At 34.5% G+C, this 12,137-nt stretch overlaps 1 protein-coding gene across 1 annotated transcript; it reads right to left on the minus strand.

Annotated features, from left to right (window-relative positions):
- Positions 1-3,023: 3,023 nt before the first annotated feature.
- LOC141597515 (GCN5-related N-acetyltransferase 8-like) lies at positions 3,024-4,154 on the minus strand. Its single transcript, XM_074417984.1, has one exon. The coding sequence runs from the start codon at positions 3,923-3,925 to the stop codon at positions 3,212-3,214; it is 714 nt and encodes a 237-aa protein (XP_074274085.1). The 5' UTR covers positions 3,926-4,154; the 3' UTR covers positions 3,024-3,211.
- Between the last annotated feature and the right edge of the window lie 7,983 nt (positions 4,155-12,137).

Here is a 12,137-nt window from a genome sequence, read left to right on the forward strand (position 1 = left end):
TCCGTTATTGGTTGTTAATGTGCAGTGCATGCTACTTGTACAACTACTCGGTCAGTCTACCGATACACTGAGCATGCGTACACTGATACAGTGATACAATAGCCAATATAGAGAGTGCATGCTAGACTATAATAGGACCGGTTGGCGGAATTATATCCGGAGGTGGTGTAGACGGTGGCGGAAACACTTCTGGCGGAGTAGGCGGAACAACATCAGGTGGCTGCCGTGGCGGTTCAGGAGGAGAAGGAATGGGCGGGTGTGGGAAATCTGGGCCTGATGGGTTGGGCCTTGGGTCTGGTGGTGGTGGAGTTGGTCCAATTTCTCCTGGGGGAGTGGGGATTATAAATTCAGGGGGTGAAGGATCAATCTGAGGAGGATCCCTTGGCAATTCTGGCATCTCTTGCGGCGTTGTTGGATCCACCTCGTTTATTCGTCGTTGCGGAAACTCTGGTGGTGGCTCGGAAGACGCCAGGGAACGCCATGTGAAGATGCCGGTTGAAGTAAGTGTGTTGGCATTATGTAATTGCGGTGGTATCTTAATGTAGGTGAATTGGAGATTGAGATGGTGTGGTTTAACGAGACGAGTAGAATTGGAGAGCAAATTGATGAGTGAAACTGAAGTCATGCTTGCCATTTTGTTTTCCTTGGTTTAAGTTTAACTGAAGTATGTACGAGGGTTGGACTTTGGAGGTTGATGTTTGGAAGGTGGTTGGTTAATTATGTGAAAACATGACACGTATTTTGGTACGTGTTAAAACAGTTTAATACGTGTCTCACATCCCAACAGTTTTACAGAGGTATTGTAAGTTGTGTCCTGACTCACTGACTCCTGAGTCCTGAGCATGGGTTAGTAGGTTACTACATTTCTGATAACACAAAAATACAAAATCTCATTGAAGACGCCACGTATCCGTCACTTTGGAGTGACGGATACCATTTTCTCTCACAAATAACCCAAATAGAGGAGAGAGGGAAGCACATGGGGGTACCCCCACCTTGTCCCCCCTATCCGTTTTGTGAGTAGCATTACCCGTCACTTGCTCCGACCCGTCTTCAGCAAGACTAACTGTTCTGATAATTGATGAGGGAGATTTAGTAAAAATGAAATAACAACCGTGCTAATTACCCCTATTACCCCTTACTTAAATACACACCGTAACTGTTTTTTTTTTTACTCGGTAAATGTGTCACAATGGCAATTTCAATACTGACAGAAATCGAGTCCCGAGTACTACTACCGCTCATGACTTAATTAACTAAGCTAGTTGACATATACAATATGCCAAAATGCCAAAAACGATATCCTACTTGTTTCTTTAATAGATAATCAATTTTCATTAGAGAGACGCTAATTGTTCTATAAGATGAAATAGGCCAGAATTCAATTCACATTTTCGGACACTACGACCGCCCTAAACAAGCCAAATCATCAACCCCACCCCTAGGCCCTAGCCACCAATGCCCATACTCATTCATCTCCCCTCTTGACCCGACTGTCTGGCCATGCGTATGGACGATGCTCCTAAGTCCTACCCAACGCGACGCCCTCATACTCTAAGACCAAAGCCCTCGCTACAAATATTCATCTCAAGGCCGCGAGTTTCTATTTTCCCCTCAAATCCACGAGTTTCTATTTTCCCCTCATACTCTAAGACCAAAGCCTCGCTACAAATAACACCCACATTTTATACACAGGATAATATTCATAGATCCACCCATGACCCAACATTATCTGAGAAAGCTGGCTTTCCGCCGTGATTGCTAATTTAAGTTCTTCAGTAAGGCAGAACACTGTTCATTGTTAAACTTTCTTCCCCCTTTCCCCTAACCAAGTTACCAAGGTGCATTACCCCCATACATTGGATAATACTCGCCTGAAAATGCAGCAAAAATTGGCAACCAGAAAATGAGTATGATCACAGTTTGAACAATGCTGCTAGGCTGCTACTGCTACATTACTCCAACAGTCCCAACTCAACTACAACTCTATGATGTTGGAGTGTCCGACATGGTTATTTTGTAAAAAATCATGTTTTTACCTAAAATTAAGTGTCAGAGAATCGTATTGTGTTGGATAGTCAAATACGTAACACAACCCCCCGTAAAGGGTAAATTAACATCATTTCGAATCCATACAACCTGCAGTTGACTCTACTGCTTTATCCTTTGCAACCAACAAACTGCCTTATTTCCATTAACTCTATTATGAGATACCCTCTTCTGGATACTTCACACACAAATATACAAGGAATGATGGGAAGTTAGCAGGTCAAAAGTCACTGATATTATACCCCTTTGACAACCAGGTCATACTTTTCATTCTGATAAGAAAATGTATCCAAGGCAAGCAATCTCAGTATGGTATACTCAGTCTATACTGGATATCATAAGCAATAAAGGGGGTTCTAAAACTTCAATACCACGGAGAGCAATTCGATATTTTCATGATACGAGGAACAAACTTTGTGTACCACAGTTCAATTTATGACCTTAGATGTAAGAAAATCACATTCCCACGCTCAAAATCTACACAATGTGATTACCGTATTAAAACGCACATTGACTATCATGGAAATTACTATAGCCTAGTGACTAGTGTACAGAACCTTCACTTGTCTATGTTTCAAATAAAACCATTAGAGCACTCTAACATTCTGATGTATGCAAAATAAAAGGTTGCTAATCAACACTGCCCCAACCGCAAACATTTTCTAATAACTACAAACCTAGTTTGGATACAAGCTATTGTGTCGTATTCTATCCTATATCAAATTTCTACCACTCCGCAAAGAACAAACCTAATACTGTCCTTATTTACCAATCTTCATCCATTTTCAACATAATGTACTAAAGTATTCTATATTGATAGACTCTAAGCAAAGACTACAACTACAAGGAATGCCCTGCTAAACCTTCCTGCTTACAATAATTTCTCGAAAAAAACTCACATTCTGCAATCATGAAGGTTCATACCAACAAGATAACTCATATGGAACCAAGGAAACAATTAAAAACAACACGAGGAAACAGAACATGTTAATTACTTATAAAAACTCCAAAATACTTGAACAAACAATGCTCCCAACAGCAGCAACAAACTAGGTTAATTCGGGAGCAACATTAGCAACAAGATAGTACTAGTACAGCGAAATGAAACATAATCCAAGCTGAACAACAATGCGAGAGTAATTAATTAGAAAAGATGAATACATCAGTAATTAGGCTGGCCATAAGAGAGCAAAGCATCACCAGTAAGACGACAAATACGCCATTCCTGCATAACATCAGCACCAATCATCTCATAAAACTTAATAGCATTAACATTCCAATCCAACACACACCATTCCACTCTCCCATACTCCATCTTAACCGCCTGATGCGCAACCGCCTTCATAAGCATAGACCCTAGCCCCCTTCTCCTATAACACTCCCTAACAAACACATCCTCAATATAAAACCCAGGTTTCGCAAGAAAACTCGAGTAATTCGGAAAAAACAGAACAAACCCAGCAACAACAGCATCCGGTCCAGACTCAGGACATCGGAAGGACACCTCCTCCGGGTCGGACTCCACGGGTCGGGTTAGTTGGAAGGTTTTATGAACCGGGAGGAAAAGCGAGAGAGTAGGAGTGTGGTGGAGAGGGAGTGGAGTAGAGGAAACTTCTAGAAGGAAGACGGTGAAGGATTGGAACGGAGGTGAGTTGAAGAGGGTGGCGGAAAGGGAGGTTTCCGTGGCGGAGAAGAGGTGGGTTAGTTTTTCGAAGACGGCCATTTGATGGATGAGTTTGTGAATGTAGGGTACGTCGGAAGGGGTGGCGAGTCGGACTCGGGTGTAGAGTGCGGTGGTGGGTGGGTGGTTTGGGTTAGGGTTCATGTTTGGTTCTGGTGCTGGTGTTGGTGGCGGTGGTGGTTCGACGGCTGCCATCTGAAAATGCGGTGGGATTTAAGGAAGGTGGTTTAGTGGAGGTTGGTAAGTTTAGGAGGAGAATTGGGAATGGAGTTGGTTTTCACTTTTTTGAGTTCAGTGTATTGATGCGAGTCGGCTTTACTGGACTTTGTTGGCGGATTTATTTTGGCCCATTAACCCGTTACACGTGTAAGTGTGTCACACATTTTCATGTCCTTCGTCAACATTCGCCAAAATAGTTGAATTATCCAAACTCATCGGCGGCCAGCCGCCCGAAAGTTGCATCTCAATTTTCAATTATTTGGAACTAGTATAGGCCCCGCGCGAATGCGTGGTATTTTAGATAGAAACATTAAAGAAAATAATAATCAAACTGATATTTAACTTAATTTGAAATTTAATTGTAAATTTATTGTTATTATTATTTTGTATTAATCGGTGGAGAAGCGAAAGTTCAGTATAATCCAGATGAAAGCCCAATAACATATATGATATAATAAAAACTCAATTACAGATATGATATAATAAAAGCCCAATTATAGCCAAATTCATTTAGGCGGGAAAATTTTTGAGAACTCTTATTCTTTTAGTATAAGGGGAATTATAGCCAAATTCATTTAGGCGGAAAAATTTTTGAGAACTCTTATTCTTTTAGTATAAGGGGAATTTTGGATATAGATTTTAGTATTTGGGTTATGATAAATACAATTATACAACCCAGTTGGTTGTATTTAAGCAACTAAAAGAGGAAATAAATAGTTAATATATGCATTAATTGCATTGATTTATGTGTAATTTACTCTCTTATTTCTAAATTAATACCAAATATAGAAGGGTATTAAATGTTTAAATACAACTCAGTGGGTTGTATTTATCATTTCTCAACTTTTTATCGTTTATAAAGTACTATTTTATTTACGGTTTATTAACTGTTAAATCTTAGGTGAACTAATTTATTAGAGGTATACTTAAATTTGAGGACAACTAGTTTTAATCTCGTGCAAAAAATACACGGGTTAATTTTTAGATTATGACATACGAAACATGTTAGTTAATACAACAATTAGATATATTTAAAACTTTATTACTACATTAGTTTCAAGCAAAGTAATTTCGTTCATATACTAACTTTTAATTTCTTTTAATATTGATTTGTTGTATTTGTTAACATACAATTACAAAACTAAGTCTACAATTATTTATTTTCATATTTATTTAACACAAATTAGTACTATCTCCGTTTTATTTATTTATTTACCTTTTTTTATAATATGAGAAATATTTTAATAAAAAATAAATAGATAAATGAGACGGAAGGAGTATGAAGCCTAGGAGCTATTCTAATAACGGCCTTTAATCAATACAACCCTTATACATCCAATAAGTGATAGAAAAATTATGTAAAAAGAAGAAAAAAGAATAGTTGTGTTATGAAATAAAGGGAATAGAGAATTAGAGAGAATTGTAGGGACTAGGGAGGAGTTAGAGCGAAAGTAAGGGAGACAAAACTGTATTCTTATTCCATTATGAGAGGTATATATACGCATACAATGGTAGAGTTTTCATAATATAATATATTCTATAATCCTATAAGATATAAACATGCATATAATAATAATATTTCCTTCGACGACTGCCATTTTTGTTGGGAAAGGTGCGGGATTTAAGGAGGGTGGTTTAATGGGGGTTGGTGAATTTAGGAGGAGAATTGGGAATGCACTTCTTTTCACTTTTCAGTTTTTACCACTTATGTTTTATTTGGGTATATATGTGTTGCTTTTTTATTCATTATTTTTCCTTTGAATAATAACTCTCATAGAATGAAATTGGAGTTGCGAGGATCTCAATCTTATTAACAAGTTAGACAAAGAAATCCTATTGACATGGATAACGGCTAAATGTAAATTATTATCTAATATTTATACATACATGTCATATTATCCATCTAATAAGTATATATACAAAACATATAATGGTATTGCAATGAAATTTGTAGTAGGCTACTATATATTTAACTCATTTTATCATTTATGTAAAATTTTAAAATTTAGAATTTTTAACAAATTGATATAGATGATATACTAAGACTAGCATTTATTAAACTTCATAACTATGTTACTATAAAAAAATATAATTTATGAGAATTAAAATATTGAGAAGATAAAAAATCCCTATAATCATATATGTTTTAAACTCCTTACATTGTGAGATTTATCTTTCTCAAAAAAAAACAAAAGAAAAAAAAAATAAAAAAATTCAACATTATGCATTTATTTGTCCTTTCATCTTCACTTACTAACTTTATTTATCCTAAATGAGAAAAGGACGTTCAAACTTTCACATAGAAATTTTAGTACAAAATATATACAATCTAATTAAAACACAACCTTAACCATTTTTTTTACATGGGTGCCATGAATTACTAAACTCATTGATGATTTGAAGGTGTTTTTTTTGTTTTTCTTAAAACTACATATTATTAGTATATTAATCAAAACAACAACTAAGGTACAATATATAGTCTATAAATAATATAAAATGGCAAGCTTATAGTATAATAACACACCATTCACTTTTTTGGAGAGTTCTAAGCAAACCATGTCATCGTCTATTATTTAAAAAAAGAAAAAAATAGATAAATTTCATAATTAAATTTTAAACTGAGTTAAACACCAATAGTATAATTGTTAAATTTTTCAATATCTATATCAAAGAAACCGCGTATAAACTATTTTGTAATAACACAATCATCAAATTTGGCTTTTCATTCTAAAAGTAAAGCTAAATACTTCCTCCGTTCCATATGATAGTTTACGTTTGCTTTATGCACATATGACAATGTTTGTTTTCTTTTGTTTATATCTTTAGTTACATATCATTAAAAATTATAAAAATTTGATATTCAAAATGCTCTCGGTAAGACAATTTAAACAAGATCTCACATGACTATCTTTTATGTTATACATTAGAAGTTGTATTGAAAATTCTTCTCACTTATGAATAATGCACAAAAAGCAAACGTAAACAATTCAATGGAACGGAGGAAGTAGTCATTAAATATCAAAATAAATACTAATTAAATTTTTGGATTTTTATTATTATAAAAATTTTGGCTGACAAAATCATCATTTATTTTTTTCAGCGTTTATAGTTCTCACGTATTCTTTCAAAACAATGTTAACCATTTAATCTATTATGAATTATAGTTTGTGAATAAAAATATAGAAGTTTCTATTTTGAAAATTTTCTTCTAGGTTGAGTTATTACTTAAATCAACTGTTTTAAATGAAATAATAATAAAAGGTAGAAAAATGACTGACATGGATGAAGTATAATAAAAAAAATAGAAAACAATAATAATAATAATCGTTGCAAAAACACTAACAAATGTAGCAATATCCGTGGCAAAATACTAATAATCGTGAGCAAAAATTTAGTAAATTGTGGTCATATACATAACAATAAATATATGCGTATTGATTAATATTTTTTTCCTTAGGAGTCTATTTTGTCCTTAAGGTCTAGTGCGATCGCAAATTCGTGTTTGCATTATACTATCGACAACATAGCCAGTCCCGTGAATTTCACGGGTAATAAAACTAGTGGTCGTTCAAAAGACGGAGGATGGTCATACTCAAGCTTCAAATCCCCCTTTCAATCTCACACTGCGTAACTCACGAATCAGGAATACGTTTCGATTGTTATTGCGTTGTTGGTGTTCACAACCTCTGATTGTGATCCACTGACCACGAAGGGGCAAACATGCCTTCTTGAAAGACATCATGAGAAGGTTTCTCTCCTCTAACGTAAGTTGAAAATTGGAGTTAAAGGCCCTCAAAACAGGTTTTCCATGACACGGGCCATTTCCCCACAACGACCTGATTTCTCTGCCAGATTTGCCAAATACGGATAGTACTCTCTTGCGATAAAATCAATCTCCAGAAATATCAAAACCGATGAAAACAAACAATAAAATATTACCACATTATTTTGAGGAGAACTTCATAAATTAAAACTCAAATAAAATAAATTAGAGTTTAACCAATAATATTTAATAACCAAATTAAATTAAAACAAGAACTAAAGAACTAAAACTACAATAATTTCAGGATTTGAGTTCATCTAATAATGTTTAATAACCTAATTAAAAAAAAAAAATTGTTTAATAAGCAAATTAAATCCAAAACCAAAACTATAATAATCATGAATTATAACTAAAATAATTTTGTATTTTCAAGTTACTTTCTTTCTTGCTTATTTTATTACCAACACTGCTATCAATTTTCAGGTTACTTTCTTTCTTTCTTACTTATTTTATTATCAATTATTATTTTCAAGTTACTTTCTTTCTTGCTTGTTTTATTTTCAGGTTACTTACTTTCTTAAACACATTATTATTTGATTTGTTTCGCTTGATTATGACTGTGTTTGAGTATTGAAATGAAAAATACATTTAGTGCATGTTTAGCCTGGTTTTATGTTATGTTTTTCTGTTTTTCAGAATGTGTGTTTTAAAAAGCTGTTTTATGACAAGTTGGAGATGGGTTGTTCGAGCTTGAAAAATTACTCTTGAATGTCTTTGATATTTGGCTTACATTTAGACATACACCTTTTTATTTCATTGACCTTTATTTTTTTTATTTACTTTTTTTTATCATCATATTAATGGACAATGAACTATTCAAGTGAATCTTTAGAGTACAACCTCCCTATAATCTATAATCTGACCCCAAAAATTAATACCCCTTACACACACACATACACACACACACACAGCACTCAGATTACAGGTAGTTTACCAAAAAATATCATAGATGTAGACTTGACAATAAAGAATAATTTACAGTGCAAAAACCTCACAAATTCTATGTTATAGAGAGTTTGTGACAACCCAAATGCCTTCATCAATTCGTATGGTCTTAGCAATATAAGCCTCTCATGAGGATGAGTTTAGGCAAAAGGATAACGAAACTTTCTCCTTGGGAGAAGTTTTGTTGATCTTGTCAATGTTAAGAAGCATGACATGTTTGAAAGATCCCTTTTGTGATCTATATACGTCAAAGAGTTGGAACTTTGGGTTCAATCATGTACGTAGTCTATCAAAATGGTATTACTCGAGTGTCGAGGTACCATGATGATACATGGAGTTTAGTGGGAGCTAAAGTGAGTTTCTTAGTCTAAAATATGTGCTTGACATATTATTGACTAGAAATGTAGCTAAAGTGATATTTCTTAGTCTAAAATATGTGTTTGACATATTAGTGACTAGAAATATTCTCGGGTGAATACTTGAGAGTAGCATGGCGCATATTAAATATCCGGATCTAATGAGATAGATCTCTATGGATATTAGCATTATAGTCAGGAGACTTATGTGATAAGATTCTTGACTCGTTCAAGTTGTTGAACAATTAATATGATCTCTTGTGCTTCCGCTACAGGATCTATTAAATATACTAAAAGCTTCTCTCGTCGGGACTTATCATGTTGAGAATATGAGAAGTCATTACCAATCATTTCCTACTGAGTGTCACTAGATGATTATCAAGAGCATCCTTGAGTACTTGAGAAGCACTGAGGATTTACTCTTGTAGTTTGGAGGAATTTATGAATTTTGTGTAAAAGGACTACACGGAAACATTCCTATGCTTATAAGATGTTATGGGCCTCATTAAGGAATGGTTAGCATGTAAGAGTGCTATGTGCATAAAGAATAATATGTATAAGAAGTTATACATATGTGTATAAGAAGTTATAAATGTATAAAGCAAACATGTATGAGGAGTCATACATAAAAGATGTCATATGAAGAATGTGTATGTATAAGTGTTATACGTACAAATCATGAACGAAAGCTAAGTACATTACAACATCTGATGTTGGAAAAGAGATAGTTGATAACCAGAATTTAATGGGACTAGAGTAGTTCTGTTAGCCGAATATCGTATCCCAAGAGACTGTGAAAACAGTGGGAGTGTTTGACTGGCTTTAGAACCAGAGTCTAAAAACTTGTTTAGACATGTACTTAGAAAGGGTCTATGTGATGAAAAGATTGCATAGAATAAGGGAAAATAGCAATGGAAATTAGAGTGATGCAACTGTTGCTAATCTACTAACCAAAGCCGTTGGCATAAGGTAGACATGATGGTTATGTTATCTCAATGTGATTGAACAGTATACCTTAATTGCTGTAGATCGTTATGTAAATATTGGATAGAGTATTGATATTTACATAAGTGATGATCGCATTCATTGTTTGAGTCTCTTAAAGAACTCAATTATTCAGTTTGACTGAAAACATGAATACCTTGTTTATCTGAATAAGTTGTGGAGACAATGTTGAACAATATTCAAGTGAATAAGATGAACATTGTATTTTGTCCCTAGTCACTTAATGAGGTGACGTCTCGGAGTGACTAGATTGTAAGTCGATTGATGGTTGTTCAACACCATAAGGTCATATGTGATGACTGGTCGATTACATAGGCAGAGTGTGTGACACTTTGCCGGACAGTGACCATTTAGAGAATCCCTAAGTTCTATTATAGACGCCTGGTCGTGGCGGGGATCTCTAAGATGTTCTAATGAGTCGATTCTTTTGACGGAGACTATTATCCGAGCAAGTGCGGTTCCGAGTGACTTTGGTTTTGTCCTAGGTCGTGCCGTGAAAGGAGGCCAAAAGGGCATTTACTAGGTCATGGTGAGCTGTATTGTGCAATAGGATAAATAGGGCATACATGAATTGTCCACCCACGTTGGGTAACTATATCTCAAGGCCACTCGAAGAGTTAATGACTACAAATGCGTGGCCACGCTCGGAAGTAATCTGTGAGAGATTTTCCCGGTCAAGTAGTCACACTCCCGATCGAGAAAACCACTCGCGATGTGTTCATGTGCAAGTGCGACCTGAAAGACACCTTGCATTGAGTATGATATTAAAACGGACAAGAGAATTGGTAGCGCACACCTTGTGTCGGACAAGTGAGAGATTGTTGGAGTTAGTGTCCTCCACAATAGTGCGTTAACATAATAAATCTCATTAATGGAATATCATCAGATATTTATTTATTTGATCCTCGTCAGTTGATTAACGTAAATCGATAACGGTTGGTGACTAGAGTTTGACGTTATTGTCGTGAGACTACGGTGATCAATCGACCCCTTTCGGTCACACCTATAAGAACGAACCCCAATTGATAACTAATTAATTGTATGAGATACAATTTATTTAGTCCCTTGATTTAAAAACTAAAAAGTTAGTCGATTATTTTTAGAGAGATTTCGAGTTGCGAACTCGAGGAGCGACAGTTATTATTTAATTATGCAATAATTGAATAATGAGTTTTGGGAAACGGATTTTAGTTAATTAACTATTAATTTACTAAAATTGTACTAATTGATTAATGTGATTAATATTAGTACGTAAATAATATGTGTAGTGGTACACGTATATTTACGGAGTGAATTGGACGAATTAATTATGGAAATATTTAAACATGAAACGATGTTTAAAATAAAAATTACACGGATTTGTGCGACAAATATAAGAACCAACATGGACCCGTATATGGGCAAGTGGACCGTGTAAAATAAGAGTAGTGGATGATTACTCACATAATCATTTCACCTTATTTTGTATACTAACATAATTTATCTTATATAAGATTTTGCATGTGATGTAAGATGAAAAATATAAGACAAAATTTGTCCACTACCACACTCCATCTCACCCGCCACTTTTCCCTTCCTTATACTCCATCAATTGTTCATTTTTCCACACTACCTCACTTTACACTTTGCATGTGAACAATTCTTGTACATCTCTCTAAAAATATTACTCATCTTTACTAAGTTTGTTAGTAAACATATATAATTACTAAGACTTGTTAGTAATATCATAAATAATATCAAGGGTTCAATATTAACAAGTTCTAGTTCAATACTTGTTATTATTTTTTGGTAAGTTCTTGGGTGCAACAAGAAGGAGATCTTCTCTTTGAAGATTAGTAAGGAGGATCATCCATTTGGAATAAGCTCAAGAACAAGCTAGTAAGGTGAACTAGTTTGTGCCCTTTTTACCACAAAATCAATGTAAGGAAATTGTTTTTCCGCCTTATACATACTTTCATTTTTATGCTTTCATATTAGCATGCATGTTACATAGATCATCTAAATGACAAATTATGAGATAATTTAATTTTTATTAGAGAGTCTAATATGGATCTATGAT

The sequence above is a fragment of the Silene latifolia genome, chromosome 1 (genome assembly GCF_048544455.1).
Source record: "Silene latifolia isolate original U9 population chromosome 1, ASM4854445v1, whole genome shotgun sequence".
NCBI lineage: Eukaryota > Viridiplantae > Streptophyta > Magnoliopsida > Caryophyllales > Caryophyllaceae > Silene > Silene latifolia.

Excerpts from the sequence above, each read along its gene's own strand:
- LOC141597515 (XM_074417984.1), bottom strand. The coding sequence starts at position 3,925 with ATGGCAGCCGTCGAACCACCACCGCCACCAACACCAGCACCAGAACCA.